Genomic DNA, 22360 nt, shown 5'->3' with positions numbered 1-22360 from the left:
ATGACCCGAGCCGAAGGCAGTCGCTTAACCAACTGAGCCACCCAGGCGCCCCCATCCTTCTTTTTACCTTCTCCTTGGTATGGGGGTAACTGCTGCATGCGGTCATAGCATTTGTATTGTGCATCCGACATTTTCTTTCGTCCTAGGACGTACAGAAATGGCTCGGACTCCATATTGGGAGGATAGGTGTTATTTGAAGTGGCAGGAAGAATCGGGGTTGGGTGCTGTGTTAAAAAGAAAAATCAGTTACTTATACAGAGATAAATGAAACAATCAAAAAGTTTGAAAACATTTTCCTTCATGAGCAACAATTACGAATGGTCTCCATGTAGGATGTTTTTCTTCATAACTAAAAAGTATATTTATATTTCATCTACAAATTCTACCTACAAATTTCATATTTGCATTCATCCCATTCACTACTGAAAATGTATAGTGCCCACCCAAACTCATGTACCTCTTTATCATATAAGATTGTTTTAATTTTATTATCACTGTAAAGTTTAGAAGTAAACAAAACAAATAACTGATTTCCAAAAAAAAATACTAATATTAAATCAATTTTGCCTTCTTTGGAACCTCTAATAATCATGAGTCATGCTATTAAAAATAGATATGTTAGTGCAATAAATGAGCTTTTATATTAGATTATTTCAGCTTTTTAAAAATTTGTGCTTAGATTATGTACACTGACAAAATTTCACCCCAGTTATTCCATAGAACAAACAAAATCTGTTCTTCTGAGATATTCTGCATTGGATGATTGGCCTTAATATGTTTAAATTGGCTTCATCAGCTGATGACCTACACAGGGTTATTTATTTTCAATGCTGAAAATCAATGTAAATCTTAAATATTTCTCCTAGCGCTTCTGCATTTTTGGTACAGGCTGACATTGGTCATGATCACCGTCTACCACATCATCCTAAGTTGTGTTTACATAGATTTCAATCTCTTTTGTGGCCATGATGTTTTTGGTGGTGCCTGAATCCGTGATTTTCTATATCCATGTTCTGCGTAGAGACTTTTTTCAGAGAAGACTGCAAGCTTCAGCCTGCACTGACTTTTCTTCTTCTGAAGTTAGAACACTCCTTGCTCTCTTTCTATCACACCTGTTAAACACACTTTTTATTTGGCCTTATTCTGTCTAAATTATTCTAAGATTAAAGTTTCCCCAAATGTATCGATGGCAGAAATAGTGTTATGTACTTTTCTCTATGCCTCACAGTCTCTAAAACAAACTCATTTTTATTAAGTTGGACTGTATACGTCAGGCTACTCATAGTAGGACTGCACTGTTTTCCAGCGTATGTCATTGTGTAGACAGGGTGTCCTGTCCTATAAGATAGCATGGTGCTAAAAGCTAAACTGTGCAATGCATAATACAACAACAATTCAGAACAGACAGAGGGCATGGAACAAGATCAGTCAGGGATGACTACAGACACAAGGTAGAACTGGAATTGGACTTTGAATGCCTGCACAGGGAGGAGAGGGAAGGCTTTCTGGATGGAAGGAAAGGAATGCGTCTAAGTCCTAGAGGTAGGAAATGGCATGTGTGAGTCACTGTTAGGAAACCATCCTTCCTGGAGGGGAGTATCTTTGGGGGTTAGTAAGAAATGGAGTCAAGGAAGATCAGATAACACAGAGCCCTGAAAAAATGAATACAAAGTGTGCGGTGCAATGAAAGGCTCAATACATTTTAGCTAATGTTATTACAACATGACAATAAAATAAAGATGTCATGCAGGTTTTTGATCAGTGAAGGCTGCGAAAGGAGAGTGTTAGTAAAATTCATGTGGTGGGCGTCAGATGTGCACAGATCAGAGCTGGGGAGGGAGCCAGGAAGCCCAAGGCAGGGACTAGATCACCACAGGAGGCAGCAGGGAAGTACAGCCCTCAGCACTTTCTCAAATAACAAAAAGATGTATTTGGAATATACGGAAAGGAGAACAGTTAGGAGTCAAACAGCTCTGATATTTTAACCTACATAATGGAAAAAATGGGAGTGCCCTGAGAAGGGAGAAGTTGGGAAAGGGAAACCTTACTGAGGGAAGAAGGTAAGTTCTCTTTTGTACTTGTTTTGAAGGTGTCAGCAAGCCGTCTAAGTAGAAATTGCTTGCAAACAGAAGAGGGTGAATACTTACTACTTATAATTCCAGATGGACACTGTGAAGATGGCTGATACTACTCTTTGAATATTAGGATTATTTCTAATTTTAATGCCTCTTGGATGTATGACAACGAAAAGAGAAATTAATGTACTGACAGAAATTATTTAAAATGTACAAATCCTTTACCCATGTAGTTGAACATCATTCTGTTGTCATATGACCCTTTCTTACTCATTTCAAGACCAATCAGTTGGCAAATAGTTATTATTTGCTAGTAAGTCAAGCATTATGCTAGAAACTGAGGATACAGTGCTGAATAAAACACACATAGATCCTGCCCTCCAGGAGCTTACAGACTAGCAAGAAAGACCAACATTATAAAATATTTTCTGACACCAGAAATTGTGAACGGTAAAGAATCATCAATCACTGAATGCTCAGATATTCCCTCAGGAATTGGAATGTGGTTTGTGAGTAAAAAATACATATTTTGAAGCAATTTCATGTTAAGGCTTCATTTTGGATTGTATGAGCCTACATTTGTATGAAAGCACGTGTCTTTGTGTGTGTTAATAATCTCACTAGACATCACATAACCATGGTTTTTAATAGATCATTGTGTCCTCACAATAAGAGATATTAATTATAGGTTAACACTGTGCATCTATTTTAGATTCTTTGTGGCTCTATTCTTAGAATCTTTCATTGACACGAGAATTACCATTTCATATATTATTTATTTATGGGCCATTTTCTCACCACATTCAAATCAAATTAGAAGATGGAATGTGATGTCATATATAAATATTTATATTTTAGATATTAGGGACTATTTTAAGTTTGGCATTCCTTCCAGAAGTAATATTCTGAATTCTATCTTTAAATTGACTGGGCAACCAGTTAAGAAATGTTCCTGGAAGCCATGGGGAGGCATTATGTGCAAGGATATCAAGAGGAAAACCCTGTGCTTGTATTTTTCAATTACAGCATTATTTGTTTTAATGCAGTTTTAACATCAGTAACAGTATAGATATGACCATTTGAAAGAGCAGGTGTAGTTCATGTAGACGATAGTAGCATCAATCTTATCATTCTTGCAATATTGAAACAAACTCCAGTGAACTTGGTTTGGAGCCTGGTTCAATAGAGATTGTTTCAACACTGAAGGAATGAGAAATTAGAACTTCCGTCGTAGATGAGCCATAGTGATCTGAGTCCGCTCCTTGTCTGGTTCATGTGTGAGCACTGACGATGGAATTTTTCCAGTGGTAACTGAATGTTTCAGTGATTTTCTTCTGAAAATAACATACACATTGAGGCATTCTGTCTATGTATGTGGGCATAGACAGATAACTATTTTATATATATATATATATATAATTCCAACAATGGAATTACTACTGCTTGACAATAATACATATAAAAATTTCATAAAGTTCATTGGACATATAAACTTTTTGCTGATGATTTTGTACCAATAAAAATGGCTAGGAGGTAGTGTAGTTTTCAGCAATATAGAGACAAAATAGAAGCATAGTGATTAGATAAGACTACCAAGCAATGTGAAAGACTTAAACATATTTTACTTATCGTATTATGTTTATATTATATATTTGGGGGCATAAATAAATATTTTATGCTCACATGAGGATAGAGATGAGCTATTAAGGACACACTGCTTTTGTGGATAAAGATTGGTGTTCAAAGATTTGCATACAAGCCATCTTAACATGATTTTTCCAAAGCAAAACAAAAAACAACCTCTTAATTGTTGTCCTATGTAGCAGTTTAGCCGCCGTATATGTGATGTCACTCCTAAAGGTGCAAGTAAATGGCGCCACACATACGACCACCAAGCTGCCACCAATACCTGTAGTCCTCAGCTGAAACACCGCTGGTTCTTTCGGGTAATAGATACTTTGCTTCCCACATGCCAGGTACTGTTCTAGGTACTGGAGACTCAGCAGTGAACAAGACTGGTAAGGTCCCTGCCCTCATGGGGCTTACATTCTAGGTTTCGTGCACACTAATCATGGAGTCCAGTGGAAAGCAATCTGGTTTGAATGGTCATGTAGTCAAGCAATTCCTACTTTGATGTAAGACAACCAGCCTACTTTTGGGATCCAGGTGGTTTCTAGAAGCACAGAGACAAAATAATTACAGGACTGTTCTGTGTAGACCTTTAAGAAATGGCCCATCTCTGCCATGGTTTAAACCTAATGAATGTGGGAACCCACGCTACAGTGTTGACGGGAAATATTCTTAATGATTGCCAGAGACAGAACTACTCTAAAAGGAACATGATTCTAGAATCCACAAATTGATATAACCAACAGGATTTTGATGTCCCATCCTTAATATTGACAATGTAGATGTTGGAATTATTTGTATGTTTCAGTTACTTATACTTTTCAAAATAGCAATGGATAAAATAGAACTTTGTAGACTGTTAACCCTGGTTCTTCCAGGTAGGATCAGATGGTTGGTGTCCTACGTACTTCCTACTTAAGCATTACATAAACAACAAAACTGCTGCATGATGATAAATTCTAAGCAAATGAGGGAATACAGCTTAGTTAACAACAAAATGCTTCTCAGAAGAATCTAGTTTTTCTAGGTCCTCATCATTGTTGTTATAATTATCATCATCATCACTACATTTTTGAGTGCTCACTATGTGTCAAGCACTGTTCTAAGCCTATTGCATTACTGCAGATAAGGGCGAGGAAGTGAGTGGGTGGTTTTGCTTAATGTAAATTGAGACTCATGGAATGTGGTGACAAACTGATACTTTAAAGAGCATTTGGAAATCAATTTCATAGAATTCAACAAATATACTCGTAGTGGTTTTTCACACTAATGTATTTAAGAAGTAATATTTTATAGTAATTAAAATCAATATCATTTTTTAAAAAAATTTAATTTTCTTGGAAGAGTATCCATGTGGAACACAATGAATGTTTTAGAAGGAAACAGATAATTATCAAAACTTTTTTATGGAAAAATTCTCCAAATCAAATACATGATCCAAATATAGGGTAGAGAAGCAAATTTCTGTTTGTCACAGCAGAGAGCACAAAGCCACTCAAGTGTCCTGTGCAGGGGTGCCTGGGTGGCTCGGTTGTTAAGCGTCTCCCTTTGGCTCGGGTCATGATCCCAGGGTCCTGAGATCGAGCCCCGCATCGGGCTCCTGCTCAGGGGGAAGCCTGCTTCTCCCTCTCTCACTCTCCCTGCTTGTGTTCCCTCTCTCGCTGTGTCTCTCTCTGTCAAATAAATAAATAAAATCTTTAAAAAAAAAAAGTGTCCTGTGCAGTATGTTTGCTAGCAAAGAGATGCCCACAAACCAGAAGACATTTCTGCCCGTGGCTCAAATATATGATATTCTTCTAATGTCTGAATTTTAAGATATATTGGGTAAAAGTTTTCAATAGAATTGATCTACTTTAGTTTTTTAACACATCAGAAATGATCTGTAGTCTTTCTGGTAGTACTCAAACTGTCTTATTCATATCTAGTAAGTTACTTTAGTAACTTAGTAACTACTTTAGAACTGTTCTTCTGTCACTGTCTAATATAATTATATGGTTTATGAAATAAAATTATTTAGAAATATTTACATGTAATTGATCACACAGAATTTAATTTAAGCTCTAAAGATAACAATATCAATTACGAATGGAATATACCACTATTTCTGCACTATAGAATCTCATATAAGGCTTGAGCATTTAGAGACAAAATAAAATATGCTAGTAGTTCCTACAATATTCTTGTTTAAGTGTTTTTATTATATTTACAATGACATGAAGTTACTTGCATTTCCAAATATTGGATTACTTTTAGCAAATTATACTGTATTTTATCTAAAGATTAAAATAATACAATATTACATAATAAACTATACTCAATATCCAAGTAGATACAAGAGGGCTACATTAACAATCATAACCATAAACCACTTATTTGACGTATAACATTACAAAATAAAAATTCCCTTAAAAATGAGAGGAACATTTTTGGAATATTAGTAATATTTTTCCCTGAATAATGTTAAGAGAAACAGTTTATGCAAACTTGTAAGCCTATGACTACTCATGAATTAACAATGTAAATCCTGGAACCCTGGGAAAGTTTTGTTTGGGTGAATATAATAATATCAGGTACTGACTTACTTTTATTGCCTCTATGATTCATTGGCCAATGTTGTTCTGATGTGCTAGAAAGGATAAGGATCAAGACAACTCCTAATTTATTTATGTAAAATTTACTCATCTCTCTTTCATGTGTTGTGGAAGCTGATATGATGGTGGGTTAGCAAAATCAAAACAAATAAATAGATAGGCCCTGGTAGTATTTTCTAAGATAATTGCACTTCTGACTACTTGCTAACCATTTAGGAATAAAACAATATAAAATCATATAACTTGGACATGATTTAAAAGGTTAGAGAAAGAAGAAGGTAGCGGGAGGGGAAGAATGAAGCGGGGGAAATCGGAGGGGGAGACGAACCATGAGAGACGATGGACTCTGAAAAACAAACTGAGGGTTCTAGAGGAGAGGGGGGTGGGAGGATGGGTTAGCCTGGTGGTGGGTATTGAGGAGGGCACATTCTGCATGGAGCACTGGGTGTTATGCACAAATAATGAATCATGGAACACTTCATCTAAAACTAATGTTGTAATGTATGGGGATTAACATAAGAATAAAAAAAAATCATAAAAAAAAAAGAAGATGTGGTCCATATATACAATGGAATATTGCTCAGCCATCAGAAAAGATGAATACCCAAATTTTACATCAATATGGATGGGACTGGAGGAGATTATGCTAAGTGAAATAAGTCAAGCAGAGAAAGTCAATTATCATATGGTTTCACTTATTTTTGGAACATAAGGAATAACATGGAGGACATTAGGAGAAGGAAGGGAAAAATGGGCGGGGGGAATTGGAGGGAGAGATGAACCATGAGAGACTATGGACCTGAGAAACAAACTGAGGGTTCTAGAGGGGAGGGGGGTGGGAGGATAGGTTAGCCCGGTGATGGGTATTAAAGAGGGCACATTCTGCATGGAGCACTGGGTGTTGTGCACAAACAATGAATCATGGAACACTTCATCTAAAACTAATGTTGTAATGTATGGGGATTAACATAAGAATAAAAAAATTAAAAAAAAAAAGGTTAGAGAAAGAGTTATGGAGTGACATTGGTCTGTTAAGACTTAAGATTCTTAGTCAGTTCTTTTGAGAGACGCATTTAAAATCAATAACCTGACCGAAAGAGTTCAGATGTTTGAAAACGACAGGAGCCCAGAAACTGTGTTTCAAATCCACCTTCTAACATCAAAAACATTTTACCCAAGAACATTATTAACCTTCCATGTTAAATTCCAAGATAATGTGGAGATGTCTCAAGTTAATGCTGAATTTTTGTAAACAAAGCTCACATTTCTCAGTGAACTATAACAGTAATCTAAATTGTGAAATTTCAGAGTGGGGATCTATTAGCAAAATATCAAGAAAATAATAGTTTTGAGGAACTTTTGGCTGGTGAAACTTAGCTTTGGCAAGATGTCTACCCTTGCAAATGCCCATTCAATCGTACGCTCTATTTCAGCATTCTTTTTTTTTTTTTTAAAGATTTTATTTGTTTATTTGAGAGAGCGAGAATGAGAGAGAGCACATGAGAGGGGGGAGGGTCAGAGGGAGAAGCAGACTCCCCGCCGAGCAGGGAGCCCGATGCGGGACTCGATCCCGGGACTCCAGGATCATGACCTGAGCCGGAGGCAGTCGCTTAACCAACTGAGCCACCCAGGCGCCCTATTTCAGCATTCTTGATTAACATAGCTTAAATGATGTTTTACTTACATTTAGAAAGATGAAGAGTACCAAGCACCGGCGTGTGAGTGTGAACTTCATTTTTGGTTTTTGAAGATGATCTTCTAAGTCCTAGAAAAATATAAAGTAAAAAAGACATTTACATTAATAAACATAGCTTTCATATTGACTATAATCAATTTCTTTTTTCTATTTGACTTGGAGAGGATCATGTCCCAAGACACGCTGCATAAAATTCATGTATGGAAGCAATATGCCGGTGATGCAAATGCAGTTGCATGTTCCACTCCTTTCCTTTCTGCCGGGAATGACTGGTGTCTGGTTTTTGTTGAAAGCCCTCCTATTAAGAAATTCCGGAGCCACATTTACATATCAGGACCAAAACAAAGGATTCAGAGAAATCAAGAGCAACCAGTGTGGACCTCCATTAACCCGCGGCATCAGTAAAACTGCTGAAAATTTCAATGGAAACATCCACAAAGAAATCACTTCATTGGACATGAACAAATACAACCTATGATTTGTAAAGGACCGTTAGTCATGCCCTCTAGGTAATTTAAGGCCAACTTTGATTTAAGTAGTCTTATTTAGAGCCTTGAGTATTTTTCTTTCCTACAAAATTTTCTACAAGTTTCAAGTTGGGACTAAGAATAAATTTCTTCAATAGCAAGGATCGAGTATGTCACCTAACAGCTCACCATTCCTTCTCAAAAGCATATAATAGTCAGAAACATGCTGCTGTGTCACAAATAACAGTTTTGCATGACTGTACAGATAATTTTACCCAAGGAAAAATAATAAAAGAGAGAAAAATTTAAAATATATATGTATTTTTTTCATCAGTGGGATTTGTGTGAAACTATTTCACCTAAGGGTGAGTGGTTATGATCGCATCATATGTCTTATACTTAATGTATTCTGCTAGGTATAAGTTAGCATTTACATTGTTTGCCTGATATATTTGCTCCCAAAAGAGTAAGTTGTATTCCATTTATATATCAGTACTATATATCAGAAAATGAAGAAGGAGAAATTAAAGTTTTCTCTCAGCTTGCTAGCATGGGTACAAGGATGGATAGTGAAGAGATTCAGGAAGGGAAGTAAGGGAAAGAGAAGGACTTTTTAATTTGTCCTCTCCCTTAATGGAAAATATTACTACCTGAGTATCAGATGAGTCCTATTTCTGGAATGAAAGGTAGGACTTTTGAAATGTATTATGTGTACTCATGAAATTAACACAGCTTTTCTTAACTAGATCCTGCTTTTTTTTTTTTAAGAAGGAAAATATAGACATACATTGAATTTCTAAAGGTCTGCTGCTTATGGTGGTCCTATGATTTAGCCTCTGAGAGAAGCAGGATGTATGGAACATTACAGGCGCCAGAATTAAAAGCCAGATCTCTTCTTCAGATGAAAGTCCTACTCATTAATTTCAAATGTAAGGGCTAAGCACAGTGAGAAGTCAGTTTCTCTATGAAGGTGAATATGGGTGATTAGGCAGTTAATTGGCTCTTTCTATCTATGTAATATATTTGATGTCATTTGAAATTTTATAAAGTATGAGTTGCTAGGTTTTGGCTCAACAGTATCATTACCATGGGGAACATGAGAGGCTTTGGCAGAATTGTCCTGCTGAAGGTGAATGAGGCTGCACAGTCATTTTACTGTAGGAAAGGAGAGCCCCATGGTTTCAAAGCCCCACACACTGCTTTTATGATTGTACCATGAACAACTAAGGGGAATGAAAATAGTATGAACATGGATCTGAGAGTGAACATTTGGAAATGACAGAGGGGTTTAGTCAAGAAACAAAGTCCTTTCCTTTTTCCTATTAAGTGGAGAGGTCAATAATTTTAAATAATCTTGCATTATTTTGAACTATAACAAATTTCTCATGTGCAACTTTATAGCAGATCGGGGCTGTACTAAACCTGCCTCTAGTTAGAAAAGTTCAGTTATAATTCTCCAGGGTTAAATAGTACTTTGCAGATATGCCTCTCTTTGAGAGAAGTATTTCGTGGTGATCTGTGAAGAGGACAGAAAGAACATGTAAGTAGAATTGTGAAGGAAGACGGGTCTTTATGAATTTAAGGGAGAAAAACATGGCAAAGAAGAGTAGAATCAGAATGGAGAATGAAGTAATTCACCTTTGCTAAGATTCTTCCAAGGAAAGAGAAAAAAAAGAATGAAGAAAGTTAAAAAGAATGACAGACGTGGAGAACCCAAAATGAACTAACAGAGACCTATAGCTTAGTTGAATGGATGATTAAAGAATGGATAGATTGCAGGGTGGAATCTCGGGAAAGACTAACATGGAAAGACTAACATGGAATTTCCAATAGGCAAGGTTTAGAATTCAATGACCCTGAGGAGAACAGTTTTGACTTAGGTTTAGGGAGTTAAACCTGCACCCAAACAGGAAAGGACAAAGTCAGGCAAATAGCAGCTAATGGAGATAAAAATGGAATTTGGAAATGTTCAATTTGGATTGGGTACAGATGAGACAGGTAGCCTGTGATCAGACAGTCATCTGGAATACCTGGAAGATGACTCCGAGAAAACCAGAACAAAGCTTAATTTTGACATTAGATTATTTATTTGTTTACTTCCTGTTGTTTTCCCTATTCTTTCTCTACAGGAAGGACTTATTCAGTTTTGTCACCCAAGAACCTAGAAAGAAATCTGGGACACAGTAAGTGCTCAGTAAATATTGGTTGCTTAGTTCAAGGGATGATGTTGGGTCAAAATTTGGTAAGGCAGCATGCATTATTCTTTTCCTAAAGAGCCCTAATTAGAGCCCTAATAGAGCCAAGAGATTCTAATTTCTGCATTTACTTTCATGATTTCTTTTATTTTGGGCAAGGAGCTTCACCTCTATGCCATTTTCCTGTCTATAGAAAGACTCCTTAGCCAATCCTTCTTGACTAGGAGAGGAACACACTTCCATATGTGAAGCATATTGATCCCCCTGGATCTGTCCAGCAGTCTAGTTACTAGGGGAGTGGTTTCCAAGATGTCTTTTAGCCACCTTTAAAAAACAAAACAAAACAAAAAAAACAAAACAAAAGCTCTTATGGGAGCCCCATATATAAACCAGATGAATGTGGAATCTAAGAACTTGATTGTGGAGCGTGATTCAGAACATGTAAATGAAATAACCTTGGACAGTGGTTCAATTACTGGATGGGACAAGAGAATCTGCACTGCTCTGAATCCACAAATGAGCACTCATCACTAATCTCATCTCTAGAAAATTGTATTCCTTTGTTGCAGGGATGAGTTGGTCAGTGGAAACCACTTCTATTAATACACACAGACTAAATCACTAATTCAGTGATGATGATTGAATAGAATAATCTTCATTTAAGGAGAACAAATTTCCTTGACATGTAAAGTTACATTATTTTTATTTATTTGTTTTTTTGTGGAAAGAATATGAAATGTCAATGTCTGAAAATAATGTGTCTATTCTCATAGATCAGCATTTCCAAAAGTGTATTCCATAGAATAGCAGTAATCCCATGAGAAGCAGCATAAAATAAAGTTTCCATGGCCAAAAATGTTTAGGAAATTAAGCATTTCCTATATTCTTCTTAGAGATCTACCATAGACATTAGCACTTTAAAGTACCTAATTTTCCTATACCAAAAGCACTAGTTTGACTTTAAATCTTCATTCTCCAAACCTGTTTGACTATGAAAAACAAAAAAAAATTTTTTTTTTTGCAGTCACAATTATTAACCCATCTACAGAATATACTTTGGAAAATGCTCTTTTGGCTCAATGGCAATTTCTAACCCACCATAGTCTATTAAGTTTGCAAGTCATGAGAAAGAGCTGCCCTTTTACTTAAAAATTTCTTTTTTTCTTCTCCATGGAGCAAAAGTGGAATTTCTGAGGTCTTAAATATTCCCCAGCCTTGGTACAAAGCCCAAAGCTATAAAAGGCATCTCAGAGGCAATTGCTCCTTTGGAGCATTATTCGTTAAGAACCTCTCCCCTAATACCCTGGCTATGAGAACAGGAGTGGGATGAGGGTAGGGGCAAAGAGCAGGAAAGAGAAGAGGCAGGCACTGCTTATCTCAGAAGAGCTATATAGCCTTTTGTCACCCAAGGCCTGGAATCTGTTTCAAATTTGAAATTTGACATTTGTTTAAAGACAGATCTATCCAGTAAGCTTCTGTAGATATAGTCCAAGTGAACAGGTAAATACACTGTGTGGAACCACAGGGTCTGCTGGTTTGTTGCCTTAACAATGCCTTCTGTTTGGATAACTCCTTGATTACACAATCTATTAGAAAATCGTTCTTGATTTCTACAGGAACTCACTTGCCAAGACATAATGTTGTCATAAACCCAATCTATGTTGAGATATTGAGCAAAGCAGAATAACCTTGCTCCTCATTGTGAGTTTAAAATGCTCATCTAACTCCAAGCTCCAAGTTTAGTTAGTGAAAACTGGTATTTCTGCATTGGGGAGCTGTTTTTGGTAAACAGGTTGGCACATCATGTAAAAGACTCTAGATGAGAAGGGTAGTGGAATAAAAATGATGTCATATTGGGAGAAAGTGACTTTTTCTTTGACTCTTGTCAAGGACCTGACATAGTAAGTGTTCAATAAACATTTATCGAATGAAAAAGATAGATTGCCTCTAAGCAGCTGGCTAGGCAACATTAATCAGTGGGAAATCTTGGAGAAGTGGTTCAGGATCATGTGTAGTTCAAAAGTGTGACATTACTCAAATGGATACTATTAATGAATAATTAGATAGGATTTCGTTAATTTAGACTAATTTGAGGAAAAGGCATTGTGACCTCATCAATACTTTCTAGTACTGGACCTGCAATAGCAGCCATGATAGAGAAAGGAGAGATAGAAACTATTTGCTTCAAATCAATTTAATTAAAAACACATCATGCACTTATTATGTGTGTTTTAATACCATCTCAAGATAAAGTTTAGCTTCAATATGTGAGAGGTTGGGAGAAAAATAGTCCAGTCTAAAGGGTCAGCATAAGCAAAGATGAGGATGTGGGAATCACTGAATATGTTGAAGAAACTCTGGGCTGATTTTGAAGTTCATGTTCTTAGTCATTACATATATACTACCATCTGACATGAAAGGAATACTCAGCTTTGGACAAATGGAATTTGAGTTGTCAACAGGGTCATCTATATGGAGAACCTAAAATGCACCTAATTGGTTTTTTTTTTTAAGATTTTATTTATTTATTTGTTAGAGAGATAGAGAGAGAGCACAAGCAAGGGGGAGTGGCAGACAGAGGGAGAGGGAGAAGCAGTCTCTCTGCTGAGCAGGGAGCTTGATGCGGTGCTTGATCCCAGGACCCTGGGATCCTGCTCTGAGCCGAAGGCAGCCGTTTAACCGACTGAGCCACACAGGCATCCCAAAATGCACCTCATTGTAAATAACATGTTTACTGCTTCTGTATAAGCTCATAACTTTAAAGCTCATGGTTTCTGTTGTGATCAGCTATGGTGAATATGGGAAGAGGAGTCATTGCAGTGTAATGGAAAAAAAAAATCTTGGGCTAAGGAATAAGGAATCCATATTCTAACCCCAAAACAACCTCAAATTCATCATGTGACTCTTAAGCATGTTACTGCCCCTTTCTGGACATCAATTTCATTATCTATAAATTAGACAATTGGACTATAATTAGGGGTTCTTCTCACTCCAACATTGGTTCTAAGTTGAATTGCAATAAAATATAAAAAATACATTTTGGAGAAAGAGAAAGCAGAGCAATTAGATAAATATTGGGTCTTCGTGATCCTCCAATAGAAAATAAACAAAGACAGCATTTTCCACATTGTGTTCTCCAAAATATGATCCTTGTGACTACTCATTTAATAATGAAAAAAGGGAAAGGGTAGTTCACCAGGATAAGGTTTGAGAAATGTGGAATACTATGTGCTCTTTCCTGGAAAAAAAAATTATGTTTATGTTAGGATACTAAAGGTTCTGAGAAGTCCTGCAACAATGGATCCTTTAACTAAATTCATTTAAGTTAGCTCTTGTTATCAATTATTTTACCAATAATAATGTGCAATTAACACTCAAGGAAGGGACAGGCAAGTTTAGCTAATAGTTGACTTCCACTGATTTCAGTGAATGAAAGGTATGTTGCTCTCTCCTTATTAGCAGAAAAGACTGTAGTTACAGGCAAATGTTGCAGATTTATTAGCATTTCTTTATTATATGACAGGACTTTGCCACAACTTACCTAGATTACTGCAACTCTGATGAATAGATGACTGAGTTAAATATGTTGGTGCTATTACAGCATAGGGAATACAGCCAGTTAAAAAAAAAATATGTTGGTGCTTTGTTTTGAAAGTCCACGTTCACAAATACTGATACATGAAAAGTGTCCTTCTCTCTTACCCAGGAGACTTCCTGTGAGGTGCTATACTGGTTAATTCAAATGATAAACTCTTTTAAGTCAAACTTTAAAATATTTATGTAGAATTCACTGCCCGATGCACATCAAACCATTCTATAAATACAGGAATTCAAAATTATGGGTTTATGATTTAGTCCTTATATACACATTATTGTGTCCTTATACACCTTTGACAAACTTCTTCTTTCAGAAAAAGATATGCCTGATTTCATTGGATGATGGAACTGGAAGAGACTCTAGAATTCACATTTCCCCAAACCTCTCACTATACAGGTGAGTTAATGAAAACCTACTGAAATGATTTCCCTCAAATTGGTTAGAAGGTTAGTGGAAGAGCTCCAGTTAAACCCCTATTATATTCCCAAAATGAGTGTACACCATAAACTCCTAGGATGCCTCACACCAAAGGTTTTATTCGGGGCGCCTGGGTGGCTCAGTGGTTGAGCGTCTGCCTTCAGCTCAGGTCATGATCCCAGGGTCCTGGGATCGAGCCCCGCATCGGGCTCCTGCTCTGCGGGAAGCCTGCTTCTCCCTCTCCCACTCTCCCTGCTTATGTTTCCTCTCTCGCTGTGTCTCTCTCTGTCAAATAAATAAATAAAATCTTTAAAAAAAAAAAAAGTTTTTTTCTAGCTGGCTTCAATCTTCTGCTAGTAAAGCCTGTAAGGTCTTGTCTAGTTGGGATAGAAGTCAACCACAACCGCAGTTCATCCTTTTGCCCAGTCTGGTTCCTCTTAATCACCTTCAGGAATTCCATTTGGTTCTGATTTCAAGGATATCTTAGGGTGGAAGATGCTCAGGCCTGAATAAAGTGGATTAAATAAAGGAATATCCTGTGGTGTCATTCAAAATGCTTAACAGTGGCTGCTCCTTCCACACCCACCAATCAGAACAGTGGCTGCTCCTTCCACACCCACCAATCAGAACAGTGGCTGCTCCTTCCACACCCACCAATCAGAACAGTGGCTGCTACTTCCACACCCACCAATCAGAACAATTGCTGGCTATAAACCACAGGCTCTGGTGCTCACCAGCTGTAAGCCAGCCCCGGAGTTCTCCAGTTCCTTCCTCTCTCCCGTAACCCCGGTGTTCACTGTGCATGTATCTCTGTATGTTTGTGTTTGCAGAAATGAAGGTGGAGTGGAATGAGGCAGAGAGCTCTTACTGTATTTATAAATTCACTCATCAAGTATTTACTGAGTCAGATGCACTTTTTGCCCTTATGAGCCATTAGGTACTACAGAGAATGCCTGAGTGGAAGCCACTCTTATGTACCCCCTTTATTTATACATGCTTCCCAATCCCGTCACCATTTCTGGCGTTCTACACAAAGATATTTCACAGAGAACCTTACCAGGGACAAGGCTGTTCCTGTTTTTCCAGTTGTAGTAGCATATATTTACTAATAGAGAAAAGTACTATCAAATATAATTTAATCATTACAAAGCTTTCCTTTTCTTCCTATTAAATTATTTAAGGGTCCATTTCCCTGAAATTTGAGTACCTTGGAAATTATCCTTTTTGCATGGCTGTGCAAGCAGTTCAAAAGTTTCTGTAAAATTAGCTGGATTCCCTTGAAAAACAGAGATTAAGTGAGATTAATGACGTCAGGGATGGCTAGCCAAGCTGCAACCTTCAATGTCAGCCATGATGATGCAAATAGTTTTCATCATAGCAGTTGTTTCCCACCATGACCTAACAGCTAATATTCAAGATGGTGATCTAAGGAACTTGTCTAAAATGATGGTGTCAAAGTCAATGTCAATGTGGCAATTTAATATTTCAGGTGAAGCCAACATTTTGCAACTTGCTTTATTAAAGAAAGCTTGGTACTTCCTTTTTTTTTTTTTTAAGATTTTATTTATTGATTTAAGAAAGAGAGAGAGAGAGAATAAGTAGTGGGGAGGAGCAGAGGGAGAGAGAGAGAGAGAGAAGCAGGCTCCTTGCTGAGCAGGAACCTGATGCGGGGCATCATGACCTGAGCCGAAGGCAGACACTTAACCGACTCAGGAGCCCCAATACTTTCTTTATTAAAAGAAAACTTGCATGTGACTCACTTTATCAATTCAATTTTTAAAAATTATATATGTAAAGAAGTTTTGGTCCCTAAAATAAGACTTAGCCAATCCTACATTTAATTAGAAATACCAAAGAAGTAATCTTAATGCATGTGATTTGGTTTGGGGATGTAGATGGGATAATGACTGAGAAGCATGCAACCAAGTTCAGTGAATTCAGAATGTGTCTGGAAGGCATCTAGATAATCTCCATCCATAAGTAATCTTTATTCATATTTTCCCAATCTCTGACTGAATTTCTATGACAGCTCTTTGTACTTCCCCTGCCTCCCTCTGGTGGTTTGCATTCAGTGATAGTAGCTAAAGGAAACACTGGAGAAGTAAGCGCTAGGATTCATGTCATACCAATGAAGTGAATTGGAATAACTGAGTTGACCAAGAGTTTACTCTAACAGAACCTGTGACTCTTTCCAAAGGAACCTTGACTGGCAATTTCTTCCCTAATGTAAGTTGACTAACGTAAGTTCACTGCTCTGCTGTTGCTATTGGGCAAGGTAGCTAATGGGCAGGGCTTCCTGGGACCTGAACTAACCGCTGGTAGGAAGCAGTCAGGTAACAGAGCTCTGTTGTAGGAGTGAAATACAACACACCTTTGAACTTAAGGCTTTAGGCTCAGGAAAGTTTTGATATTCTTTGGAAAGATACAGATGGAACCTAATGTTTATCAAGAAAACCTATTATTATCATGGCTGATTGATACACAGGAATATATAGTAGTCTTTAACCAAATTAAAATATGTATTAAAATGGACTTATGTATTGTATGGTGACTAACATAACATAATAAAATAAAATTTAAAAAAATGGACTTTTTAAAAAAGAACTGATGGGAAAGGAAAGAAGGAAACTAAAATGAACTGAGTGCATACCAAGAGCCAGGTAATTATATTTATTACATTATCCTCACATCAAATGCAAATAAACATTATCCCCACTTTAGGCATAAGGAAACAAAAGTTTGCAGATGTTAAGTGACTTAGTACTAAGTCCTCACAGTCACTGAGGGGCAGAGATAAAATTTGAAAACAGTTCTTCAAAACCATGCTCTTCTCATATTTCACACTGATTCTAGAAATACATACATTTAAAATCAATATTAAGTAATGACAGTTTGAGAATAAGTTGTCAATAATTTTTCTTTTTAAAAAATAATTGTGCTTTAAAAAGTATGTGAAATTTTGCTTTGGAAAATAAATAGAAGTTTGGTAAACATTTATTGTCTCTTAAATTGACAATTTGAAGACTGTTAAATATGTTAAGCACATTTCATTCTTTCTCTTGGTTAATAGATATTTTACTTTATATTGTTATAGAATTCTAGTTTGTCATACATGTTTAATAATTAATTACAAATAATGACAATATATTTCCCTTTAGAGTCTCTTCATGAACATTCCTTGTTGAAGGGTTATAGGCCCATAAGGATTCTTAGTTTTCATTAGTAATCTATTATAACCACAAGAACCAAATCTGAAAGGCAGTAAGAGATTTATGACTACTCATTTTAAAATCGTTAGACGGGACACCTGGGTGGCTCAGTCACTTAAGCGTCCAACTCTTAATTTTGGCTCCAGTCACGATCTCAGGGTTGTGAGATTGAGTGCAGCACTGGGCTCCATACTGGGTGTGAAGCCTGCTTAAGATTCTCTCCAACCCTCTCCCTCTGCCCCTCCCCCCCCAACAAAACAAAACCATTAGACAAATATTATTTTCCTAGGTCAACTATATTGGCTATATTGACTTTTATCTAAATCATACAAGTAAACTAATAATCACACTTTGGAATGATTATTGCTTAAAGACAGATGTAAATTATTTATGCTCTTTTTTCTAACTTAACTGTATTGAAGCAATTATTCACAAGTGCTTCAGTGTCAGTTTCAAAGTTGCTCTCTGTGGAATCATGCTAATTCTAGAGTTGGCCACCAAGGTAAATATTGGACTAGATTACCACTAATACTCCTTGATTAACTGCTTCAATATTCTTAAAATATGTAATTTAGAAATGCAGTACTATATTCTCTCCTTCTATCAGAATTAAATGCAGAGTCTATACAACCAGAGATAATTAAGATAAAAATCAAAATACTCAATTCATCAAGGATCTTCTTAGCGTAGTATCAGTGGTGAGGCTAATGTTGATCCCAGGGCTCTCCTAAACCAAAGAACTGTGGGAAATAGAGCCAGCCAAATGTTTCCATCTGGTCCATATCAACTGCTGTTTTAGAGTCAGCTTAATTAAGCATTGGCAAGAAAAATGCTGAAATAATTTAGAAAGGTGTAAAGAGAAGCCCATTAAAACAAATACATAACAAGTGAACTTTCAAATATAAAAAGCAACACTTTTAGGAGTGGTTTGCTATACTGCCATCAGTTAATACTTTGTTAAATGCCACGGAGTTTCATAGTTCATGGCACTGGATTAATTGCAGTTCAATTCTAATTTGTCTCCCTAGAACAGAGATGTTTCTCTTGGAGCTCTGTGTATATACAAATTCAAGACTTGAAACGGGCAGCAAACATCACTGTAGAGTGCACAAGCCCACCCACCCCATATATATATACATATACACCCCCAGTTGACGGAAAGGTAAACTTTCTCTGTGCACATATGTATATTTACAAAAATAGTGCATTCAATCTGTAGTCCTTTTAAAAAGTTGGCTGATAATATTTACTAGATGTGCTGTCTGAGCATGATATTATCATTGCTCTTAAATGGGGTGCTGTTGATAGTATTTACTAGAACAGGAAACAAAATCAATAGCACAATTGGAAACATAGTCTTGAAGCTGTTTCCTTGATTTATTTTTAAGACTAAGATATTTATCATAGTCATTCAGAAATGTCTTTAAAGTTATTATTTTTTAAAGATTTTATTTATTTATTCATGAGAGACAGAGAGAGAGAGACAGAGGCAGAGGGAGAAGCAGGCTCCCCGCGGAGCAGGGAGCCCGATGTGGGACTCGATCCCAGGACCCTGGGATCATGACCTGAGCCGAAGGCAGACGCTTAACGACTGAGCCACCCAGGCGTCCCTTTAAAGTTATTTTTAATTAAAACTCAGTGTTTCTTGAAAAATAAAGTAATAAAAGTCCTATTTTATTATAAGAAGACAATAAGAATTTGATTGTCGTATAGATGAGTCCTATGGTAAAATGTGCTTTGCTGTTTTCACACAATACTATCAAAGACACAAAATTCAACAGCACCCCATTTAAGAGCAATGAAAATATCATGCTCAGACAGCACATTTTTCCTTGTATCAACATAAATATTAGATGCTTAGAGAACAAGACAGAATATGTCTCTTTTGGCTAAAATAATTTAGTGGAAGCAGGAACAAATACTGTAACATAAGGATTCATGCATTTTAACATAATTGCTTGATGGGATTTTACCACAGGAAATCTTAACTATTATAAGCATTATACTAATGGGGATATATAACTATATTCCGGCAAAGTTTTGCTTTATTAATTGCCTAAGTTTTTAAACTATAAACAATTTTACGATATGTGTCAAAATCCTTAAAACATAGAGACCCTTTGACAGTGATTTTTTTCCTACAGATATAATCATAAATTGGTTGATATTTAATTATAGAAATATTAATTATAATATTGTCTACTATGGTGGAATTTGGAAATAATCTAAATGCTCAAAATAATGGATTTGTTAAATAAACTTTGGTACATCTACACCATGGAACACTGTGCGGCCATTAAAAATTGTATTAGCATATTTAATTACCTTATTATATAGATATTTATTACATTAACACTTTTTAAAAGGTCTACAAATTGAATGCACTGTTTTTGTAAATATACATATAAGAAAGGCTTGAAGAATAAAATAAAATGAATTTTCTGAGCTCTTATTATGCAACAGGCACTCTCAATATACTATCTTCCCTAGTCCTTTCAGTAGCCTTTCTATGTAGATACCATTATTGTTACTGTAATTTTGTAGCTGTGGAAACGAAGTCTAGGGGGCTAGGTAAAATATTAGTCAGGTTGGTTGTGTAACAAACAACCCCCACCCCCAAGTCTCAGTGGCTTAAAAGAACAGATTTCTTTTTTTTTTTTTTTTTTGCTCAAGTGACATGGAGCTACGGGACAGCTAAAGCTCCCTCTGTGTGTCTGCTTCCTATTGCTTTTTTTCTGTGACCAAGGCTGAAGGAGCAGCACTGATCTTGAGGGTGTTGCTCTCCTGGCAGGGGGTTGTCAGGCCAGAGGAGCCAAACTACAAAATGGCATTTCAAACTTTGCTCAGCTGGGGTAAGAACAGCTACTCAGTCACCTCCCGTTGACCTAAGCAAGTCACAACATGAAGCCCAAAGTCAATGTATCAGGAACAAATAATCCTTGTCTGAGTAAAGAGAAAGTGAATAATTAGAAACACACACACACACACACCCAGTACAACTGCACAAATTTTCACAGCAGAGTCATCGCAAAGATGATACTAAAACCTCTCCAGGAGGTGGGTTTGCAGGTGATTTTCTTTTGCTTATCTGCATTTTCTAACTTTTATAACATGTAGGAATTGCTTTTGAAATATAGAAAAGGGAAAAAAAGAAAAGACAAAATAAACTAACTTGTATTTGTTCTGGGTTTTATTTGGTGTTGCTAATAGGGATGTTCCCTGTGGTGTAGTTTTGGAGCTGAGAATAAGACAGCTTTACAGGGGGGAAGGGAAAGTTATAATCATCTCACCTTGTTTGGCCCTGCCTTTAGTCTGTGTTCTGGTAACTGGAAGAATACTTAAAAAAATGTTTGACAATAATCTCTGATAAGGAATACCCCACAGATTAAAAGAGGACACTTAAACCAAGTGGGAGTGCCATTTCAGAGAGGTCCAGTCTCTATAATTAAAGCTTCATTCATGATGCCAACAGCAAGTTGCAATAAAAAACAATGAGTTAGTACTAAATTAGCAATACGTTTAAGACAGAATGTCTGCTGGTCTTTCTAAGTACATCTCTTAAGAGTGCCCTGATGGTGATTAGCTGTTAAAAAGATATTTCACAAATGTAATTACTAAACTATTAAGGGAAATGAATCTCAGTGGCCAATGAGGAATAGTCATAATACACCCATAAAAACAACAGCAAACGAAGGTGGAACACATTCAGTGATATTATAGAAAATTGCCCAAGTTTTCCATTTTACCTCTTAACACTGTTTTGCTTCTTTGGAAATTCCCACCAGCAGGAGGAAAAAACAACATATCCTATCTTACATTTCATATTTGCCTTTCCTAATGAACGCTATGGTAACATTACTTAAATGTAGCTAAAAATAGTCAAATTTTGCAACATCTGTGCTTGAAATAAAGGCAACGCCTGACTGCGAAACAATAGACCACAAGATAGTTACAATATCTAACCTCAGCAATATCTGGTACTCAAAGAAGGCCAGCAGGAATTCTTTAACCATGTATTATTTTCTCTGTTCAGCAGTATCTTTTCCTTTCTCTCACTGTATGTGAAATCTGTGATCTGCCATCTTGGGCAGACACTCAAATAATACTTGTAAATAAGATAAGCCTCTATATCTCTCACAGTCCTTAAGGTTTTAAAAGATCAAAAAGATAAATATTCAAAGTGTTCAATGAGTAGGCTTGTGATATATATTGGACAAAAAAAAAAAAAAGTGCCCCATTGGCAGCTCTGTGTAAATTATACCCATGGTATATCTTGCAATGGTATTTTTTTAGCATGACATTTCTCAGGAAGAGAGAGGTGTTATATAAATGTTCAAAAAACGAAACTAAACAAAACAGCCCTCAACAACACCATCAAAAAACTACATTAAAAAAATAAGCAAAGCACATGAATAGAAATGTCTCCAAAGAAGAAATACAAATGGCCAATAAGCACACGAAAAGATGTTCAACATCACTAATC

At 36.4% G+C, this 22360-nt stretch overlaps 1 protein-coding gene and 1 long non-coding RNA gene across 2 annotated transcripts in view; one reads left to right on the top strand and one right to left on the bottom strand.

Moving 5' to 3' along the window:
- The window catches only part of CALCR (calcitonin receptor), a 64870-nt gene extending 56840 nt beyond the window's left edge, over window positions 1-8030 (bottom strand). The window contains 2 exon segments of the mRNA XM_054505292.2: window positions 68-224; window positions 7980-8030. Coding sequence (XP_054361267.1) covers window positions 68-224; window positions 7980-8030 — 208 coding nt within the window.
- Window positions 8031-8052: 22 nt separating this feature from the next.
- The window catches only part of LOC135362113 (uncharacterized), a 51728-nt gene continuing 37420 nt past the window's right edge, over window positions 8053-22360 (top strand). Inside the window, exons 1-4 of the long non-coding RNA XR_010406537.1 lie at window positions 8053-8500; window positions 10588-10641; window positions 14565-14647; window positions 16698-16894. This is a non-coding gene — a long non-coding RNA (uncharacterized LOC135362113). The remainder of the gene's footprint in view (window positions 8501-10587; window positions 10642-14564; window positions 14648-16697; window positions 16895-22360) is intronic.

Source organism: Mirounga angustirostris, unplaced genomic scaffold (assembly GCF_029215605.1).
Source record: "Mirounga angustirostris isolate CCGP_5_RB_7025 unplaced genomic scaffold, mMirAng1.0.hap1 SCAF_12, whole genome shotgun sequence".
Classification (NCBI taxonomy): Eukaryota; Metazoa; Chordata; class Mammalia; order Carnivora; family Phocidae; genus Mirounga; species Mirounga angustirostris.
Note: the sequence above shows the minus strand (reverse complement) of the source record. Positions and strands in the feature narration are given on the sequence as shown.